We start from the raw sequence: 24,401 nt of genomic DNA, 5'->3' as shown, positions 1-24,401 counted from the left end.
TGATAAATTTATTTCTATAAATGTTATTATTAAAAATATTTAAAAAGATTTTAGAATAACAAATTCTAAAGAATATAAATAAAAGAAATAAAATCTGAATCTTTTTTTCAATCTCATCATATATATTTAAATAGAAAAAGTACGATATCTATAAGAATAATTGCAATAAATGTTTCATTGCTTTTAAAATAAAATAATAATTTTTTTTTCAATTATAACGAAAGTGGCATACGAGAAAAAGAAAGAAGTAAATATTTCGTTCTTTTAAAATGTATTTTCAAGGACGATAGAGAGAAAGCGCAATTAACGACGTTGGCGTTCAATGTAAAATTTCGTAATATTTTATTAACAAAGCTTAACAGCCAATAAACGAGTAATGCCTCTTTCGCGATAACAAAGACACATCGAACGAAATCAGATTATTATTATTGCGGCATACACTTTCGTCAAACTGATAGGTTGACTAGGATCTAATATAGTCTCGGTATAACTATAGTCTATAACATACAATATATCGCTACTCACTATATATATATATATCCCTCCGTCGGGGAAACTCACAGATGCGATTAATAAGAGGGGGAGGAATCGGTGGAATTTTACGCACAGTGTAACTTTCTATGACATCTAGCACTTGTTACGTCTCGCGTCATCTAATCTAGCGTAGCTTCTAAATCTAATCGTTTACTATCAAACCACTTGTGTGTTCAGACATAAAGACGTTACTCTCGTTGAATCGCGAGAACTACATTAATAAAGAGATCAGGGCTATCCTTGCAAGGATTCAATTTCCCAGATTAATTATTCAAAGAACTTGCTAAGATGGATCATAACTCATGATTCAACATACTATGAACGGTTTATAGTAAACTTTGTAGATTTTCTCAAATATACACTTTTTTCAAACAATTAAAATATAATATTATCAATAATAAATAATATTATATTATTTTTTAAATCTGCGCAGAGATTGATAGAGACGTAATTTTTCACAGAAATGATAAATCAAATTGCGGTACTCACGATTCTCTATCCCGTAACGAAACATATAACATATTCACAACAGTGTTAATTTTTTTTGCACGTGATTATATACTACTAGCGATTAATGGTCTTAACAATTGAAATAGGAAAAGCGGGTGCGTATAACAACGATTACTCTCTAATTCATTGATAATTTAGTCACTTCTAAAACGCGCACGTATAATAAATCGCACGGAATCGCGTATTAGCTATTCAACGTTCTCGATATTATTTTCAGAATATATTACTTGTGTAATAGAAACCATAATAAATGTATATAATTATATATATTAATTGTAATTATTAAATGTACATAATTATATATTAATTGCAACTATTAAAAGATAATTTAAAGAAAAATTATTATCAAGTTTTTCATTACACTATTACTATAAATTTCATTACAATATTAATTTCAATAAAAATATAGATGCAATCGTAAAATAAACTTTTTATAATTTTTCTGTATGTAAAAAAATATTTTTCTTATTTTAATTAATTCGAAATTAAGAAACTTCGAACAATTCTTGCGATTGCCTTTCGTTGAATTGCACTATTCACGATGTCGACGATATTTATTACAGCGCATATTTTACAAAGTACGCAAAAGAGCTAGCTGAACTAACGATACCTCTATACATATGATGCTATACATCGAGTCTCTAGATAAAAGGAGTCATTTCACTTCGCTGAAACTAACGATGAGAGTGTATACGTAGAGTGACTGATAAATCTTATACAAGATGCCCCGCCATGAATGAGATAAATTCTCCGCGGATTGGCTAATTTTTAAATTTTCTATGTAATTATTTATTGAAAAATATCAGCAAAATTTTATTAAATCTGATAGAAAAAAATAAAGATATCCTAATTTTTTACACAGAGAGACTGTAACTATAAAAAAAAAATAATTAAAAAGAGCTTTATATACATATATAAGTTTAAGTCTACAATTAAATTTTCTATAAAATAAATTCTTTTCGATTGCTTCATTTTTCGCGAGGTCTTCATTCCCAGTGAGACATCCTGTATAAATGTTTTGTCGCAAAAAACTGAACGGTCTCCTCAGGGTCTTTTCCGTGTAAACTCGGCCACGAAGAATTTGCCAAAATATATTTCCTCGTAAAAATGTTACATCTATATATATCTATATATATATATATATAATATGATTCATCGATATGCAACCGAAGCGCTTACTATCGATAGAAAGCGGATACAGTATATGTATGTCCGCAGTAGAAGAGAGCGGATTTTAAAACGTTAGGTCTTTTCTCTTGTATAAACATGCGTTTCGCACGAGAGAGAGCGTACATGATTACACAAAGAGAGAAAGAGAAAGAGAGATAATGGTAATGCGATGATTATAGACAAATAGATATTGGTCGAGAATATCATCTGTGAAGTCGCAAACACATTTAATTAAGAGCGACAACGAGATCGAGAGAAAGACGAGTTTCCTCGAATCGGAAATCCATCGGATTCCTCGCGATTAACGTTATTGTACACTGATTCATATTTAATCCTTAATGGCCCTTCGATATTAAAAAACTGAAATTTTATATCGAGTGATAATTATAATGCATTAATTACCATCCATTATGTGATATAAAATATCGAAATGCATTTAATTTACATTGCAAATTAAAGTTGATAAACAGATTACAATTGATATAAAGGCAAAACCAAATTTTTATAAAATGCAAATAAAAACAACAATTAAGAATATTAAAAAATTGCATTTATATAGGATGAAATTTTATTGCGAGAAATATCAAAGGACATTAAGAAAATGAGATAGCTCGTTATTATAATACTAGTACAATTATGTTAATCTACCATATACACGCTCTTTTAAAACACATTCGGTAGATCTCTCGTATCTGACACTTGTATATGTTCGTTATTTCTATACTTAAATGATAAATGGCTATTTTCGCTGAAATAATCTTTATATAGCACTGTAGATCGTATATTTTTATCATACATATTCATAGGTATTTGCGTGTAACATTTTTCAAAATCTTAATATATACCTTCAAGCTCATATCAAGTTTTCTCTGGTGTCTTTATAATAACTGTTGTTTATATTGTAAATTGTTGGAATTTAATATCGTAAAAAAATGTTATAGAAAATATTATAAATTAGATTATTTGTCGTCATAAATGCTGAAACAATGAATAATGTTTAACATTATAAATCGATCGAGAAATTTGTGATCAAGTTCAATAACGATCAGTTCAGCGAACGAGAGCACCGCTCTCGTACTTACAGCCAGCACTCTATAAAAATTTGAGAGAAAACATACATGCACACACGCACGAGTATACACACTCACGTATAAACTTTCAAAATCTATTTGGCACTCTCCTAGTTTCGTCGAAAAGGCGAGCACGCTTGCTATTATTTCTTCAATTCAGAGACATTGCATATCGAGTAGTAGCTTTACTCCGTCGCTACATATACGATTTTTTTAGCGTTACGTTATATATCTTATAAGTTCATACCTTATATGTTATATTACGGTAATTGGTCTAAGAAAGTTCCCGGTTGCATAAAAAATATCAGCTGCGCCGACCAAAGCGAGTCAATCGCCTGGTGATAATCGCAAGTTACAATATAATTCTTGTTATAGTGATATTGTAGGAACATTGTTTGTACTGCACGATTTTCGCACAATTTCGTATATAATCGAGCGCATTAATTTTGAAATATATGCTCGCGATTTTTCTAATTCGAGAGAAAAAATATTTTTATAAGAATTAATTCCTACATCATGATCGAAAAATGTGAGATGGTCTATAATTTTTTATTATTTGATATTGATTTTTTATTATTTGATTTGCGACCAATGTCAACGACATCGTATAGAAAATCGTACAATAAGAACAAGTTTCAAATAGGATAACGACCAGTCCAATTATTGATATAGATAAAGAGAAAATTGAAGATCGTAAGATCGCGAAAGGGTCTATTGCATCAATTATATATGTCTCGTTCACAGAGAAACTAAGATATATAAAAACCATTTTTCATGAATTATTTTCATGCATAGCATATGTAAAAAACTGTATTATATGTATAATAAAATCTAGTTTTGTTTTAGAACAATTTGTAATTGTAGTAAAATTTACTTTGTATAATAATAAAATTCAAGTATATATAAGACTCAATTACAGCATAATATATAATATATAATTGTATAATAAAAATTATTTTTTATTACAAAAAAAATATCATAATGCTGATTACAGCATAATTTGTACTTGTCAGTAATAAATCAGTAATATCTTTGTCGATATGAATAATTTGTTCGCATTTAGACCCCCGTGGATTTCAAATCCGATTCTTCAATTGATAATCATCTTTACATTGTCATCAATAGATTAATCTATAAATTTATAGATTAATTATTTTGGTCGTATATATTATATTCACGATTCAAATATACAAGACTACAAATATTTTTACACAAGTTGCCTCATAAAACGGATAAATAGATACAAAGGTTTCCATATGACGTGAATATTTCGAAATTTTTAAGTGCTGAAAAATATATTTCGATTATACAGAATATCAAAGCTTCTTTCTTAAAATGAAGCTAGCTTCTCTTTTGCTTGCAAAATGTATAGAGACTTTTCACTTTTGTTAAAAAAAGACACTTTGTTACATTTTAATCGAAATACCCTGCAAATTTTTATCATATATAGATTTTCCAAAGAAACTAATTTTTCAGGATATAAAAAAAATTTGTGCTACCCCAAGAGAATATATGCGACAAAATAATTTGCGACGTATCAAAAAATGATAGCAAAATTGATAATTAATATGCTGCATCTTGTGAAATGTTTAAAAAAAATCGTTAAATTATAATATGACACGGGAAGATTATTATAGATATATTTTCTGTGATTAAATGTGCCTCAATGTCCTTATATATTTATATATACAATATATTAGTGAAAGATAAGTACGTACATACGTCAAAAGCTCTATTCTAAACAATGCGGAGAAAAGATTTTTATAAACGCGCTGGATGCAGACACAGACTATTATACTGCTGGCGATTCTTCGTTAAATTAATTACATTTTGATGAGTATTTTGATGAGTTCTTTGATCTTTTTTTTTTTTTTTAACGATAACCTCACGTTACCGCCCACGTATGCTAACAAGTATTGACGTTCAAAACTAATAACGTTGTAACAATGTACTGCATAATATACTGCATAATGTCACTGATTACTGTCGCTTTCATCCGATCCGATAATATGACGTTATTGTTATCGCATCGACAACGCGATGACAAAACAGTTATTATTCCCGACTATCAAGACTTTGGTTAAAATAAAACTAAAACATCGGAATATATCGATATATTGTCGTGTTATTTTGTTTTTCTAAAAAGGAGACACTTTCTAAAAATATCTTTTTTCAATTCGAAAAATTTTGATTTTTATATTCAATTTAAAATCAGATAATATCAGAATTTATATTTTGATCTTGAATCACATTTAAATGTTTTTCGCCTGTATCCAGCTTTGTAAATGATGATCGAGGATACTATTTGAATTTGATTAAACATTTTGATAAATACAATCCTTTTGATTACACAGTGCTACACGTGGTTTAAAAGGGAGATAAAGGGAGACAATATTAGGGGGACGGGGGGAGGGGGGCACTAATCATCGCCAAACATTGGAAAGGGCCCGCAATACAAGGAATGGAGCCTGCATTCATCGTCCCAATGTCTGCCGCGCATTATATTTCGTATTTTGATTTCGGGCTGTCAGCCATTTCTTTCTTTTATATGTTTATAGAGTTTATAGAGAAAGAGAGAGAGAGAGAGTATACATTGTTATATATTTAGATCTTAACAATATAAGAACAACAAAATTCTCTAAAAGATCCTCTGTTACGCGCCTCGAATTAATTGCTGGCATTAATTCACACCTGCGAATGCAAATACGAATAATATCAGCGTTACGTGCGACCGTATAACGTGCGTCTTTTTTTATATGCGGCTTCTTTTTACATAAATACTTACATGAGGTATAGCACTTGGAGAACATGGCACATATAAACGTCGGATAGCTGATCCGATAACATCCTCTGTGTTTGTCAATATCGAACAGTACGATATGCATATGCATATGCATACAGATACTAGTAAGCAAAAGTCCCTCGAGAAGATTTGTATGCGAAAAAAAATTTTATTTTTGTATTGTTAACGATTCGTATCCTTCCGAGCTACTTGATTGGCAAGTGCAATTTGAAAGTTAGTTTGACAATTTAGAAGTTAATTAGTTAATATTTATTTAATTAATGGTAATATAATTATATTAATATTAATTAATTAATATTAATTTTGCTCAAATAATTGCCTTGATTTATTTATCTATCATATCATTTTTTAAAATTCACGAACCATTTACTTGTTTAATTGTACAATATTTTTAAATTAAAAAAAATGTAATATCAATATAAACAAGAAAAATTTTTCAAAAAAACTTGATTCTTTCAAGCCTCTGTTTTATTTAGACATTTTTTTCCCACAATTTCTCGAGGTTTTTTTCGCATTGAAATGTATATAGTAAATATGACTTTGATGATATGTTCATTATATAAAATTAATACTAAATTAACACTCTCAACTCAAAGCATTCTTCGTTATTTAATATAAAATAAAATATTTATAGGGAATGTTACACCACGGTCGTTATTGTTAAGCATACAAATTGTCATTGCATACCTATCCATTAAATGCTGTTATTTGATGATGAGTTTTATATGAATCATATTAATAATAATAATAATATTCAATTAATAAGTAATTTCCTTTCTGCTCGATGTAAATCTATTTTATTAGCGCGAAAATCGCGGCCGATATAAATAATCGGAAGAACCGCATTTAGCCCTAAATATAGTGTGAATATTCTATTCTAACGTGTACGAACGCGATGCATTAAAAATAAGAATGTATATGTGTACGCGTGACATTCTTGCCATTCTGCTTCCCGCACGAAAGAGAAACACATTGATTCATACTACGCGAGTGCAATCTTAGCTTATCTCGCGATTCCTAATGGAGGCATTGCGTGTACTTTAAACGAGGAATCATTAATATTTATGATATTTACATGCAGAGAAAACTGTCGATTAGCATTTAGCATCGTGTGCGTACTTTTGATTACCAAATGAGTAATCGATAAAAATGTGAGTAACATATAAACAAAATAAAAATTATATCATAAAGATTGATTTTTTAATTGAATAAAAAAGTACTTTTTAGATCGTTTTATTTAGTAATTTACAGCTAACAATTTAATGAAAATATTTAAATATTATTTATGAATTTACTAATTCATCTCTCTGAAAAAAATGAATACCAAAATAAATTAAATCTATAAGTTTAAATTTACAGCTACATTTAACTTACACGTTTTTCAAATCAATTTAACTTACTGCAATTTCAAGATGGATTTGCATTTTATGACTTTTTTATAAACTTGTATGCATTTTTTCAAAATATACCAATATTATGTACATACACCAATTATACATATTTCAATAAAATTTTCATATTTAAAGTTAACCGTGCGAATCTTACGTAGTGCTTTTCAAGCGATAAGTCATTAATTAATATTCCTCATAAATTTTTTTTTAGCATTGCAAACGCCTCTGATCTTTGTTGGTACGCAAAAGATAGAAATTGAAATACTTCAATATTTTACGTGCTAAATATATGTATATGATTCACATTCATTTGTCCAATATATATCCAAATATCCCCAATAAAATCTCCATTCAAGATTAACCATGTAAAATCTGAAACTTCTTCAAGCGATAAATCATTAACCAACGTTTCTCGTTATAAATACATCTTTCCTTTTTGCAGAACATATATTGCTCAAACATATCGATCGTTTGATCTTTGTTCTGTTTGTAGATAAAGCGAGTACATTCAACCGCGTTAGACCGACAATTACGATGTCCCTTATTACAAGAGTCCTACACAGCAGGAAGCAGGTAATAGTATACTCCACATTGACGTTACTCTCACAATTTCACGCTAATCTTGTACACACAAACATACACATACACACGTACGGATTATACCTATGTACAAACTTACGCTCGCAGGCTTATACAAATATACTTGATCTTGCGAACTGTTATTAATTGATTAATGGTATACCACGTGCACACGACATCCACTATCAATAATAACACGACTAGCCTCTTTTGTGTGTGATGTACGAGCGACTATTCCGACGCGCAATCAGAAACTGTAAAATCACTTCTACGGCTTTCTACGATCTGGAATCTCGCGAATCCTGCTACTTGGATTTAGTTTCGAAAGGACTTCTAGTCTCTTTTTCTCCCACAAAGTGGAGGTTCAAAAAAAAAAAATATTAAATTTAATAAATCATGTTCTAGAGTTACTATTATTTCATCCGTGAATTCTTTGAGCAACTTGAAACATTGTAAAGCTTTCTTAACGAATATTCAACGCGAGGGATGTCATCTCCTTTTAATCTTTATTATTCATCTTAAATTTACTAAGGATAAATTATATATTAAAATTCATTTAAAAAAATTATAATTTTACTTTTTATCTGCAAAGTTATATCTTTTTCAAGCATCGAATAATGTTTCTTGACTTTCCGCGATGATTAAATTGCAAGTAGCAGCATTTTCGCGGATGTAAAAAATGACCTTAATGACATACCTTGTTTTGACAGCTATTCCATCTTCGTGATGTTGCTGTTACAACAAATGATGAGGAAGTTCGTCGCTACTCCTCGACATTCGATAATGCACTTTCGCGCGAAATCCAATCCTTCATTATCTCCCTCTTCATTTCTCGCTCGGATTGGGTCTAACTTACCTGCGAGAAATTGTATTCGATTGAAGTTTAAACACAAACGGTAGGTAATGCAACTTGATGCTCCAGTGTTGCTCCAAGATTCAAACGAACGAAGACCACGGCTTGTACGTCGATAAGGAAACGGAAATATATATATATATATATATATATATATATATATATATATATATATATATATATATATATAGGACAGGATATGTGAAAAACACGAATTGCAAGGATTTACAGTTCCGAACTGAAATCGTCAGTTGAAGCGCTTTGTGGTTCACCCCCTTCACCGACGACCACGCGGAAACCCCGACAGATTTACAGGGTCATACGTGGCGAGCGGTGGAGGGGGTCCGGCCGCTATGCTTGGTCCACCTCGTGACAGACCTCCATGTAGTCCGGGTTGTGCATTATGTCCTTTATCATATCCTTCAGTATCGTATAACGCGGGAACATTGGATACACCTTCGAGCTGTTGTACTCCTCCTGCGATAGAAAGCAGCTCCCTTCAATCATTTCGGCAATTATTAATAAACGACAATTGTATATAGAAATTTATTTTTTACATTGCATAAAGATATTTTTCACAGTTCTATTTTTTTTTTTCTTTAAAACGTTATATATTTTATCCTACAATTGTAACTGTATTTTCTTTCCAAGCAGAGTTTAATAAATAAAACTTTTATCGCGGAAAAGAATATCAATTCTTAGCTTGTAAAAAAATCGAGTAAAATAATTTTAAGTGATAACTTTTTGTTGAAAGATGTGGTGTAGTATTTGTTAAATCGATTTCTACGACTTTGTGCAAAATCTTGAATTATCCGCGACAATTCCAAAGCGCACGAAAATATCACAGGACAAAAGTTTTGCCTTGATATTACGATATTCTTGATCGCCTTTAAGCTTCGATTTATTTGACACTATATAAAGGAAGAGAATAGAGGATAAGCGCCGGCGGGAAAGGTGTCTTATCTTGTACACAGCAGTGTTATGTAAGTTACTAGAATATAAAGGAAAAAAAGGGAATGATCGTAACAATGTTCTAATATGATAGCCAGTGTTACATTTCGCCGTCGTCGAAATGTAATGTCACCCTTTTACGATCATAACCACGAAGTCGATAAGCGATAACACATCCAAAGCTCTCAAAGAGATTCGCATTAATCGAGAATAAGGTCATCATTCAAAAAATATATTATACTTCTTAGAATAAATTGTAATTTGAAAATGGATTCGTATGCTTATTAAATGATAGAATAATTTACAAATTTTCCTCGACGTCAATCGTTAATATTTTAGGAAGATTTAATTTAGACAAAATAATATAGATTAAAAATTACGTCACTTATAAAACAGGACATTGAATAATTTCGAGTTAAAATTAAGATACATTTTCAAATATTTACGAAAACCAATATTCTCGTGAATAATTTCTTTTAAGCAAATATTTTTGTTTACATCAAGAACATCACAAGTTAAGTCTCTTACAAAGCACGTACTTTCAACTCTTTGATGAGATTCCTGAGACCCGTGTATTTCTTCAATAATCTGTACAGATCATTGGTCATCTGGGTGTTCTCCGCTTCGATTTGCGCCGTCGTCATACCTATACAAAGTATTCATTACCTTATTTGATCCTTGATTTTATTTATTAAGCGCGTTATCGTAAATATAATAACGAAATATTAAATTTTAGCTGACATCAATATCGGTATATTGGAAGCGCAGCTTCCAAAATAAAATGTTGATAAAGTCAATTTATTAAAAAAAAATCCACACGTGACTTATTCATGATTTCACCCTGAAAAATATATAATTAAATTTTTATTTGAAAAAATATTTTTGCTTTTTTTTTTTTAAATTATAGAATATAAAATTTCTGCACGTACATATCGATACAACGTAACAAAACTTTAGAAGTAACTTTTTATTATTAACGAATAAAAAAGGACCAATTGGATATTACGTGTTGCATCAACATAGTTTTTCTGGCATCCCACCGACGAAACATTAATTAACGTTCAGAGAACTATTGTTCCTGTTAGTGAAATGGATATTAAACAATAGATATATTGATTGTAAATATGTATGTTTATGCGCAACGCACGAAATCAAACCAAAGCATCAACGGCGGCGCTGTAATATGTAATATTAAATATAAATATTTTCAAACTTCTCAAATATTAATTTTTATTTTCACTACTAATTTTAACATTTTAACATTTTTTACAAAAAGACCTTTCCTAGAAGTTTTTATCGTCTATTGATTTATATATTTGCTTTGCCATGTGGAATATTTTCGTAACAATTTCTACCCTTTTATTATCGATATTTAAAAAAAATATAGATTTTACTATCAAAATACAAGAAACGAAATAAAATAATATACACATAATATAAATAAAATAAAATTAATGTAGAATATAAAATAAAAATATAAATCAAAATAAAGTAAAATATGAAGAAATGGAATACGCAAACTCTCGAAAAATGTTTGTAATTAATTAAGCAGAGTTTATTAATTACATCAAACCATTTGTATTGAATGATTTCACTGAAACCTATAATTCGCTGTACGAAGAAAATGAAAAGGTTCTTTGATTAAGCAGATGAGAGGTTAAAGTACTGTCTGAAACATTTTTAATTATGGCATATTTGTTTAAGATGCGTTCGCGCTTTAAATTGGCAATTCATTTTAATAAGTCCTCCTTGCCGGAATGTATTACAAACAGGGCGATAATCGCAAACGCGCATGAAAATCATAAAAAACAGCAACGATTGCATTTAGAATGCATCATGAAACACGGTAAAGAATAATTTTCGAATAATTTTCGCCGCGTATCGCGATAATGAAAAATACCATAAATCTTCCACGCTCTGAAATTATGAATTGTTATACGAAGCATTTGTTGAATATTTATGAGAACATAAAAACCAGCATAAACGAGATCAAAAAAAGGATTAATTGCACTCTTATACTTTCTCTTTTTTTGGATAATTGATACATTTTTTTTTTAATTTTACGAATTTAGAATCTCCTTTTTCCGAAAAATACATTTTTTTATTTGTCAAAAAAGTATCTAAAAAATCAAGTTTTTTACTGAAATCAAAAGAAACAATTCTCTTCAATTCTCTAATATATTCTATTTAATCAACTTTTTACAAGTTATTAATAATCGATGGCAGTGTCAATTTTGATATACTATCAATCACTTATTAAATGATAATGAGAGATTGAGACTAAATGATAGTCTTTCGACCTAATGGCACGATAGATCTTTGGTGTCTCTGATCGAATACTTATGACGGAAAATAATGCATTATGCATGCTTGGAACTTTTCCAAGGGACAGCCATTGAATCGTGTCTTTTCTGCTCAATTTGCGCGACGAGACGAACAATACAGTTGTCTCGCGGATAAAACAATATAATTACATAAATTTGTAACAGGATATCTATTTACACACACACATAAATTTTGTAGAAAAATTCCTTATAAATGTCCTGCTCTTCCAGGTATTTCTATGCAAAATTTCAGGTAATAAAAATATTTTAAAGTTATTTTGACATAACATTTTCTATAAAATTAATTTTTTTAATGTATGCGTTTTCTAATACTTTTTACTCATATCAAGTAAAATCAGAGCCCTCTCCTCTTAAGTTTCAAGTGCTAGATTTGTAAATGTACTTATCTACATACGAAACATACAAAAAAACAAATTTTTTATGTTTAAAAAATATATATATATATATATATATATATATTTTAAACATATAAAATTTGCTGACTGTTTACATGAGAGTAAAATGATCAAAGAGAGATTTTTTTTTAATTTTCTGAATTTTAATTATATTTTGTGAGAATTTCCTGATTTTTCCGAATACAAAAGAAACTTCTGAGAATTTCTGGTTTTTCATATTTTTCCAGAAAGTAGATATCCTGTTATAATTACAAAAATGAAGGAGAAAAAATACAATATGATATGCATTGTAAAAATTAAACACAAATTAAATAAATTAAAAATAATTCACATATTCTCTCATTATAAAATGAGAATTAATAAATTACACAAAAAGAGATGATAAAATTTGTATCAATCAATTCTTATTTTTTGAATATCGTCATAATCGAGAGAGTATTAAGATAATAATTAAAAGTGATAATAATCCAAGTCATTAGAAAAAACGATTTGGAGAACAATAAAAGGACAAGAGAAAATTTTCTTCCTCCGGCAAAAGCACCGCATTATTACTACTCTCAACAAGCAATTGATCATTCATATTTCGTATACTCACTCTCGAGTCTCTCGATGCGCTCCCTCTTGGTCTCGGCCTCCTCGGCGAGACGCGCCGAAGTTTTCACGCCTTCCCCGCTCTTATGGGTCTTCTCCATGATGGAGCAGGCACGCAACACGAAGGCGGGCACGGTCTCTTGCTTCTCTTGCCTCGGTATATCCACCAACGTCCAATACTGCGTCTCCAGCTTAATTACGTCCTGGAAAGGTAAAACCGTCGGTAGCTCGGGTAGCTACCGTCGCGTCGTGACGAGGAGAAAAATCGAGGGGCAAAAAAAGCAACACGAATTTGTGCAAGAGGCGATTGGCCATTGTATAGCGGATCCTTTCATCCGCGTGTTCTGGAAAACAAATTGCCGAGCAATTTATCAGACGCGCTTTAGGACGCGATCGATTTCTCCCGCCGATTTCTCTTACAATATCTTTACAAAATGATAGCGTTCATCATTAATCTGCATTTATGTTTCAGATTATGAAATTACAAACATTTTTTATCCAAAAGAAAACCAAGTCCCATTATTATTTTTCGATTCTGCTTCTTAAAAATGGATTCAAATACATTTCCTTTAATTTCGGATAAAATTGCTTCAATTTTTTACTTTTAATTTGATTTTCAATTTAATTCGATTTTAATCTCTTAATGCTGGAATTCAAATCGTTTCGTATTAAGAGCAATCTCGAAATATTTAATTCCACGATAGCAAAAATACAAGCTAATTTCAATTATGCAAGCTGGTTTATCGCATTGCCCTTGTGGCAATCGTATCTGCATTATATTGTTCCGCGCCCCCGCGTTTGTCTCTTCCATATTTTCCTATTAACTACTTGAAATATACTTCAAAATTATACATTCGTTATCGATAGGACACATGGGGCGATTTACAGAGAGAACAATTTTATTCATACCGCCCGGGGATTAATTCCAGGTTGATTTTTCTGGCAAAAAAAAAATATATATATATACTCTCTCTCTCTCTCTCTCTCTCTCTCTCTCTCTCTCTCTCTCTCGCAACAAAAGTTTATACCAGAAACAAACATCGATGTGCGCGCGAATACACCTGGTACTATTTATGCATCTCTGAGAAAAAAACAGAGTAAAAGAAAAAAAAAATAGAAGGGTGGCGATAACGAGCGCTCGTCTTTCGCTAATATGTGTGCATATCTCTCACATCTTTATTTGTTACTCGCGATATATATAGATAGATATAAATATGAATTTAAAAAAAATAAATAGAAAAAGAAAAATGAAACGACCCATTCATCGAATTCTTCTCCTGTTCCAGCACGGTTTATGCTGTTGCAGCTGAACTTCGTACTCTGATTTACACATGGCTCGAAGCCGGATATTTTGCGTTCCGTGTTGACTGTTTACTGACAAAATATGCACTGCATACACACATCCATCACTTTGTTCGCGTTCGCTGTTTCTTCATTTCATTTCTCTTCGAAGTTCGATCGTTTTTCGATAAATTCTGCTATCAGTTTATATAATTTATGCGTATTTATAAAAATAAAATAAATACAAAATACGGTTTATTAAGTTTTTAAAAATATATTACTCGACTATCAGTTGCCTTTTTGGCTATTTTGTATCCTATCTCGTTTTGAAACTGACAAATATGTTTACGTAGCGAACATGTATCAATCTATGCAATAATATTAATCAAAATTTGTAATAATTTAAAAATATATTTAAAAAGAATAAAAATAAGAAATATATACTCAATAATTTGAATATTACAATATGCCGATAAAATCATGTAAAAATTATTTATTAATTTTAAAGTTAATTATTAACTTATTAAAAAGCTTATTATGTAAATTTGCAAGAGATTACAAGTACTTAATAATAATTCCTTATAAATTTTTCTTAACAGAAAAAGTCGGGCACAAGTGACGCGCACGAGTTTCAAAGCGAAAGCGCATAAACCGTCTGTCATTCATCTCCTATTTTATTTATATAAACCAGGAGGGCATAATTACGTAATTACATCAACGAAAAGCGGAACGTGTCTGCAACTGACGCGTGTCTAGCACAAAGTGTTTGTGGGACAAAAACGAGACGCGTATGTGCGTGTTACACCGCGCAATTACAAACAGTACACCGCCGGTATATGTACATTCTTGTCTTACCTTGATCATAACTTTGAGGAGATTGTAACGCTGAAATACGTTGCGGACTTGCTTGCTGTCTGTGTACTTGCACATTAGTTCGACGAGGGCCCTCTTGGCGGTGTCATAGCTGCCATCCAGACGTATCCTGACGACTCTCAGCCTCTCGTTCGTCTCGATCACCTCCTCCTTCGTTTGCCCACCTGTTTGGGCCCGTCGTAGAGAGAATAATATTGGAAATATACGGGCAGAATTTCTCTCCATTATATATATATATATATATACATATATACGGATTTTTTGGCCCGTCTTGATTCAACGATCGCTCGCGATCGATTTTTCGTATCGCGCGTGTCGATCATCGATTTAACAGGATTGTTAAATTGGGAGAGACAGAAACGATGAAGACCTCGAGCGCGCGAATGTCGCCTTTAATTAATTTCCAATTAACTCGACACCGCGATAGGGACGAAAGTTTCAACGTAAATAAATCGAGCGCGACGGGCGACGCGATAAGCAACTCAGTTTCCGTTGCAGTTTCATCGAGCGAGTTCGGATTTCTAGTTCGAAAAGTTCAAACTCTGGCAACACAAATAAAATCGCAAAACACTTTAAGCAACACGAGATGTATCGATATAAAAAAAAAAACTTTTGTCTTATTTGGTTAATATAAAATAAATTTTATTTTTATTTTTAGAACTTTTTGATGTATACTGACAATGAGACTATTTTGAAAGTAAATTTTATTTTTAATAGAATATTTTAATATATGTACACTGAGACTATTTTTAAAAGACTATATATATATATTTATAAAAGTTGTGGTTTTTGGAAACGATGATTGTTCTCGATTATTTCGCTGAGAGATAATTGATTTCCAATTCGTTAGCGAGAGTCCGTCAACAAAATTGAGGTCGGGTAGATTCCTATACACGTGTTATTATCGCATAAGTTAGGAATTTATCTGATCGCCGCATTTCACCGGCGACGGTGACGCGAGCATGCCGACGTCGGAATTAATCATAGTTCCGCGTTCGTTGATGGCAAAGCGTTAATCCGAACGTGACGGAATTCTCCGTTGACGGCGATGGAGCTTCCGTCCCTTTTAGTTAATATAGCAGCAGAGCCGAGACACGCCGTTACTCTCGGTCCAACTGAATACAAGAGTTTCCGCTTCGATTCCATTCATGGGACAACCAACAACCATCCGCTGTTGGCGGACTGCCAAACGATACGTATGGACGTCTTTATATCGTCGATTCACCAAACTTGCTATTAAACTTCAAACGTAGACTCGCGTAATTCAATTCTTTGAGGATTAAAAATTGAAAAAAAATTGCTTTGAAAAAGAAATTAAAAATTTAAATTTTTTTCCCAAGCAAATCTCGACTCCCCCCCCCCCCTCTTCCTCTCTCTTCCTCAATACGTTATAATTATAAACTATATTTAAGAGAATCTCTTAATAGAATAATCTTCAAAAAAATCAAAAGAAAGATAAACTCGTAGAGAAAAAGTTTGTAAGATTCTTTTAAAAATATATAATTTTATAATAAACTTTCTTTAATTTTTTTTAGGCTGGTCAGTATATTAATAAATTCTCTTAGACGAGATCTTTCATTAATAGATAATTGATGGAAATAAAGATAGAAATATTTTACTAATTAGCTGTAATAAAAATATTCTTAAAATAAAAGAAAACAAATACGTTGTTATTTCGCAATCTTTCGTGACATATACGATTATCAAGTAACAATAATCGGCCAAGTTAGTGGCTAAAGTTTAATTCAACTCTTACGCGGGATAAGTATGATAAAATATAATGCTCGAACTTACTGGAAGTGCCTTCATCCTTCACGTCCTGGACGATCCTTCGGACGCTCTGCGTGAATTTGCCGACGAGATTGGTGCTGGCTGAAACATACAATACTCGATTTGAATCATTGTCCCGATATATACATATATAATACGGTAGATGTAACATCTCGCAATTTTGAATTAAACAGAATCGTTCGACGATAAACGATGAATAGCATTATAAAGTCAAATTCGCGGTCGCTTCTTTCGATAGCGTTGGATAAAGAATTCGCGCGGAAGAATAATGGATGAGATTCATACACCGCGGGTACAAAAGGAGGAAGTCTTCTCTTTTTCTTCCCAAGCCGAGGACTCGGCAAACGTCACTCGTTGCATCCGGAAAGTGGATGACTTGACGAGGAATACCAACATCGCGCCGGCCGTCCGGGTCATGTCGGGCGACATAAAGTGCGACGGTGCGGAAGAGCGGGCTAAAGCTCCTTACTCGTAAAACACGGGATTGTTCTTAAAGCAGCCGTCGAAGCGGGCTTTTAAAGCGATCGACCCCGCCTCGAGTCGAGTTCAAGCTGATGCACAAACCCCGTATTGTTATCTATAACAACGGCTCTGCGACTTTTCCGTCGTGTTTCGAAAAAAAAAAAAAAAAGAAAATAAATAAATAAAAGTCGGCGGTTTTCATCGTCTTTCTGCGATTTATCGCGAGGATGCGGGCTTTCTCTCTTTGATGTAATGAAGCGCTTTATCATGCTTAATCCTTTCGAGCGGCCGACTTAATCTCTCCCGAGCAAAGGGCCATCATACTCAACTACAATACTGTAATTTCCAAATAAAGCTTGACTGATTAAACGCTAGACTCTTGTACCGTCCATATTTACGTCGGATGACATTACAAGTATACTTGCTGCCTTTATCCCAATATTAAATTCCGGAGAAATGAGCTTAGCTAATTAAATTATTCAAACGAGTTATTATTTTACATGTTACAAATTTTTAGGTAAATAAATTATTCTTTCATTTCTCTAGCATATATGTTGTAACCAGACACAATTCATCTCTTTATAAAACATCTAGACATTTTATAAAATCCGGCTATATTTTTTAATCATAAATAAAAATGAAATGTTTTTGACAGATCGCTTGTTAACGTTTTATAAAAAGACTAAAATTGTTGGCCAAATAAAACATTTCATTTTCAACCATGATTTGAAATTGTGGTCGCCTTTATCAAATGCTCGATATATAAAAAAGCGGATTTTGTAATCTGGCTACAACATTATACACTTTTAATAAAGGTTGGAAAGTATGTGAGTTAATCTAAAAAATCTCTTCAAATTCTATTAAAGAAGCTTTTTATTATCTTTTTCATTACGTGGTCATAAAACAGCTTGATTATTGCATCTGTGGGATAATTTACGGATTTAACATTGTTGCAAGCAACACGAGAATGTATTCAACAAATCTTCCGCAACATTTGCTTCGCAGACCAGAATTCTGTTGATTATATTTCGTCACCTCGCAAGGAACCTAACCATTTCATAAGTTGTCAACCGGTGGACGGGTAAACATAATAATGTGCGATTCTCGTCAAAGAGAGAGAGAGAGAGAGAGAGAGAGAGAGAGAGAATTTCCTCGCGGTATTATAAAACGCATGAAACGCCTCGCAATCCTCTTTTACGGTTTTGTAAGTCATTACAAAGTCAAAGCTTTGCATTTCCTGTATTCCTTACTCAACGTGTGTATATAACCATCATGTGAAAGTTCATTGCGACGAAATTGAGAGCCGCGTCTCGCGAGAATTTCAGTGAAAAAATTTCATCGTACAGTTTCTTTGATTAATCTGATAACAAATTTCTCTTCTTAACGAAAAAAATTCATTAACCGTCTTGAGAAAGAATATTTTCATGATATAAAATAAAAGAAAAAAATATGATTTTCTTTCGAATAAATTTATATACTAATCAATCATTTATACTGCATCTATTTTATACTGTGTACAAAATGCATGCTCGCATATGAAAAATACGATACGAAACACTGAATTTTATTAAACATCCGTTGTGTTCGTTAGTACAGAGAATTGCGCATTCGAGATTCTTGGTCGAGTGCCAGTTTGTGTAAGACATCTTATACATCTGTATAATCTGCTATTATAATCCGCTCTTTACGAGGTAGAGTTCGGTCAACGAGAACGGTAAATAGACTTTAATAGCGATGCTTCGACATAGTTTTTTTTACGACAAAACGATTATTCTTGTTATAATAGAGGAGAAATAAATTATCTCGCACTCCGTTAACCATTGCACTTAACCATCCGCTATATGATTATTATGTCGTGATAATTTCATTTACGACAGATATCCCATATTTATTAAAGGTACTTAATTTTTATCGAAATTATCCCTGTAGGTAAGAAATGTTTTTTTAAGTTACAATTTCGTAAAATAAAAATATATGTATTTATATAAATAAATTTTCAGAATAAATTAATTTAATAGTATATATATATATATATATATATATATATATATATTCTTTTAACATATAGAGCGTGTAAAAATTATATCCCTCTCTAAAAAAGGCATGTTATTGATATCGCTTTTCCACGATGCTGATTGGTTGTCTCGCAGTCTCGTCGTCAAGTGCGTTTTGTAACTTGCTTCGTGCGTGTCGTCTGCAGCTGTCAAATTTTGACAGTTGTGTGACAATTTGTAGAAAATTTAAATTAAAGAAAAGTTAAAGAAAACAAAGAAGAGAAAAAGAGAGACAAAAAAAGGTACATATATTATATATGCATGTATTGTATATGATAAACCTATGTATAAAATTTTCCCATGATATTATATGTATATTAATTATGTAATTTATATTTGTGTATTAAATAGAAAAAAGAAGAGATGGAAGAAAGAAGGAGAAGGGATATAATATTAAATAAAGAAAGAGAAAGAGAAAGAAAGAAAGAAAAAGAAAGAAGAATACTTTCTTAAAGTCAACCGTAAATATTAAAATTTAATATTCAACAATCAATTAGCATCGCGGAAAAGAAATGTTAACGCTTAAGTTTAACATACACTATATACCTAACCATACAATACAATATAAACACAAACAAAATAAATAGCGCGCGCTTAAACTGTTCTAGTTATTATAAATATGTGAGAATAAATAATAACCATTCGGGATGATTCCTTTGTATCAAGAGAAAATAATTCTCTTCCTTTTTATTAGCCTCTCAATTCACGTAATTTTGATGATAAGGACGATAGCAAGAAACGTAATTTGCCTCGGCAGTCAATTATACGAATGAAGAACGTTCTCATTTTCGTTTGCATTTAGCTACGACAGTTTTTGGTCGTGGCAATGCATTCGCGGCATCATCATTCGCCGACAAAAGGGCGTTATCTGGTCTCGTTAAGATAATATGATTTGCGCGTCATCAGAAGAAGCTGGCTGACTGCCAACTTGTAAAACACATCGTAGACTCGCGCCATCTTGCCCTTATAATCTTCCGAATTACTTGGTAATTACATTTCGTCGACTTTAGTAAATTCGAATGGAGTTTCCAAATGAAATCACGAAGTCCATATTAGGGAGTTAATTTGTTTTTTTTCAACAATGAAGATACAAATAATTTTTTTTTTATAAAAATAATGAAACTCGATTTCTCAATTTATGTAATTTATTACATTTTTAAATTTTTATGTAGCTCTTTTTTATAGTGGATTTTGGCTAAATGTATCTCAAACATTAGTCTGCAGTAGTAAAGATACGTTTATGATCCGCCATCACGTACTTATCGTTGCGAACTGCATAGTTCCGGATGAATATAAAAGATAAATATGAATCTTACTCAAATACTCTGGTCAATTTATATGATACGGAGTTATAAAGTTCTATAAAATTCGCAATTATAATATAATTTCAGCGATAAAGGTATGTCGTAAAATCGCGGTTTGCAAAGTACATATGATAAAGGGAATCTCTCGAACGCAAGTATTACATGTACATAATTCAAATTCCACTTTTTACCGTACCAATGTCTTCCGTAACGTTTTTTCATACAATTTTTCAAACTGTCGCGACGCCATGTCGTCGACTTCTTTTCGAGAGGGGACTCACATCGAGTTATCCGTAGGGAGTTTCCTGGAAAACTCTAAGTTCTACACTCGCACATACGTCACGCAGGTTCGCGCCATTCGGTATTTCGTACGAGGCGTCGAACGAGGGGTGGCGAGGGAGAAGGTTCTCGTTCGCGTCGTCCGGCATTTGTACTCTGTCGTGCCTTTTCCAGCGGTTGGATGGTCTCATTGGAATTCAGAGCAAGCGCGCGCGCGTCTCCTACGTGGTTCTCCCCGTACATACAAGTCCGCTGCTTCTTCTTCGATCACGAGACCACCGCCACGATATATCCTGTGGAAGTAGCCGAGAGAGAGGGCTTTTTCCGTTCAACACCGGGCCGGATGCCAAAATGCAACAAGCACTGTTGTCGTTCAGATTGCACGAAAAGCTCGGATTCGTTCACGTTGCCTCGTGCACGTGTCCGTTAAGTGAATTGTCGTTCTTCCATTGCCCGATAGTTGCAACGTGATCGTTGCCGAACGAGCCCTCGTTATCCTCGAAATGTGTGCTGGCAAATTTGCCGATTTCTATCGCGATCAAATAAAAATAAAGAAAAATATTTTTTTATCTTAATTAATTCTGTCATCAAATTTAACCCTTATTCCGTACTGATGGATCATTTTTGTCTGTGATTTTTCTAACAACGTCCATTTCTCGAAAACAAATAATCATAAAATAATATATTTAAATAAATTATTTTTCAAATTTATTATTTTAGTCTTTATTTAGAATGTTCAAAAAAGGTATATACATTTTTTCAGATTTTTTAAAACACTTTTACATATTAATAAACTTATCGAAAATACGCCGACCCACCTGTACAGTTAGAAGGTGCCAAAAATAACGGAGTAAGGGTTAATATGAGAGAACTCTTTTTTCCGCGAAATCATATGTTTGGAAATAAATTCATTAATTTTTATTATAAATAATAAAAATGAATAAATATTATTTTGTATATTATGAATAATAAAAATAAATAAAGAAAGAAATCTTTAAAACAAATAAGAAGAAAAGAGAGGGAAAAAATTATTATATGTATTTTAATTAAATTTCAGGAATAAATTAATAAAACGACAACAAAATAAAAAAGCTAGTGATAAAGCTTACATGCACGTCAACATAGTTGAAAACTAATTTCGCTTCATATAATGCAGTTTGCAACTTATCGTTTATTTTAACGATCACCAAAATATTTCCGCGATGCAAGAATTTATTCAGCTCATTTTGTTGTAAAACTGGCTGTAAAGCGGCGCGATGAATTTTCGCGCAATAATCCGCGAGGAGACAAAGGGCGTGGAAACGACTTGACTTGCTGCGAGATGAACGTTATTTCTCGAGGTCTTCCTAATAATCGCAACCTTCTGGTGAAGGAGAATGCGATCGTTAAGAATGTCCGTAAGAGGAGGGTTGCTCTTCAGACTTTAAGGATCTTTATCCTAAAAGCCGCGGAGCTTCGCGTCAGTCTCGAGAGATAGTTAAGCTTGTGACCGCAAGCGTTTCGTCGCTATTCTATCTCTGGAATTGCCCAACTTTTGCAGAAAATTGTGGCTATTCGGGTCGGATTTCTTGTTGCAACTGCACGCAAACTCGCTCGCAGGTCATTAACGACGGATCTAACGTGGATAGTTTATCTTGGTAAAGCTTAATACCAATGTAATCGTACATCTCATGTAAATCGCACATCTCGTGTAAATAGTTATTTGAACATTGATATTATATATAACAGTCTACTATATAAACAAATATGCGTATGCATGTGTGTATGTGTTACTATAGAAATTGTGATGTATATTATTTTTCAAATATTATCACAAATTTTTACTTTATTTATATTATTAAATTTTACTTTTACACACATATACAATTAAATTGATAAGTTTTGACAAAAATTCGTTGTAAAATAAATTTGCGAATTTAATGGAATGGAAAAATGGCTACGTTAAACTCTCCGAACGGTCGTCATCGAGTATCAGAATGTAATCAAAAATTTCATGAAGGGTATAAAACCGTCGTTACTGATTTACGAGTATTTAATGATTATTGAACTATTTCCTACGAGCGTCTCTATAGTTGAGCTTTTCTAGAATTAAAATAAAATACCGTTTAATTATACACTTAAAATACAACGTTGTAGGGATGTAAATTTCACGATAAAAATAATAAATCTTATAAAGAAAACGCAAATTCATTTGCGAGACCACCCTCTGTGAGCATAGATACATACATTCTCATCAAGTCCACACGCCATTGAGGATCGGTAAACCGGATTTTTCGCCGACAAGACTAGTGGTTGTTGGTGTTGTTCGAGCGACTAGTACATGGATGGATGCACAGGCGGATTTCGCTACACAGATCAAACGTATTGACCACATCTCTGCGGTTTTCTCGATGCGCGAATGTGCAGGCACGTGTGTGCAGACTGGATTATAACGTGCTTTTTCGCTGACAACAAACACTATTGCTAATGGAAAGCATCGCTTGATTGAATAGCCGTATGTGGAAACAAAAGATCTGAATTATTACCTGAATTGACTGAAATTATGGTTACATTATTATTGTATATGACAGCACAAAGCAACGTTATTTATTTTCCTGCTCGATTCAGTAATATAATTGTCAATTTTTAGAACAAAAGGAAGTTTATGATACTTTTAAAGATGATTGATGCACTGCTAATACAATCAGCTAATAAAATCACCAATATTTAAACTTCCTGGCACTTTTTCTAAGTATATAGTATGTTTAGTTTAAATGTATGCATAGTTTTTTTTAAAAATTGTAAATATAAAAATTATATTGTTTAAGGAAATTTATATAATGACTTTAACGAAAAAAAATTTTTTTTTTAATTTTTTGTTATCCACGACAGTTTTTATTGGAGATACTTTGTTTTCCCACTCATACCTAAAAGCAATGGCAAGTGACAATATATCTTATGAACGACTATTGAAAAAATCTCACTTTGTTGCACATTATCAAATTTATCAAGATACTTTAGCGTCTGTAGTAAAATATATATATTATTATATTTAAGAAAATAAAACCGTCATAAATAACATTTAGAATAAAATTTTTTAATTTTTGTTAAGTCAACTGTAATTATGTAATTCTTTTTAAATAAAATAACTTTTAAATTCAAAATATTTTTTGAATCTCTATTATT

General features: G+C 31.9%; 1 protein-coding gene across 1 annotated transcript in view; it reads right to left on the bottom strand.

Annotated features, from left to right (window-relative positions):
• Positions 1-318: 318 nt before the first annotated feature.
• LOC140662969 (uncharacterized) overlaps positions 319-24,401 on the bottom strand; it is a 99,247-nt gene continuing 75,164 nt past the window's right edge. Inside the window, exons 3-7 of the mRNA XM_072886766.1 lie at positions 17,141-17,218; positions 15,329-15,510; positions 13,197-13,395; positions 10,401-10,507; positions 319-9,387 (exon numbers count right to left, since the gene is read on the bottom strand). Of these exons, the coding sequence (XP_072742867.1) occupies positions 9,262-9,387; positions 10,401-10,507; positions 13,197-13,395; positions 15,329-15,510; positions 17,141-17,218 (692 nt within the window). The 3' untranslated portion in view covers positions 319-9,261. The remainder of the gene's footprint in view (positions 9,388-10,400; positions 10,508-13,196; positions 13,396-15,328; positions 15,511-17,140; positions 17,219-24,401) is intronic.

Source organism: Anoplolepis gracilipes, chromosome 2, assembly GCF_047496725.1.
Source record: "Anoplolepis gracilipes chromosome 2, ASM4749672v1, whole genome shotgun sequence".
Classification (NCBI taxonomy): Eukaryota; Metazoa; Arthropoda; class Insecta; order Hymenoptera; family Formicidae; genus Anoplolepis; species Anoplolepis gracilipes.
Note: the sequence above shows the minus strand (reverse complement) of the source record. Positions and strands in the feature narration are given on the sequence as shown.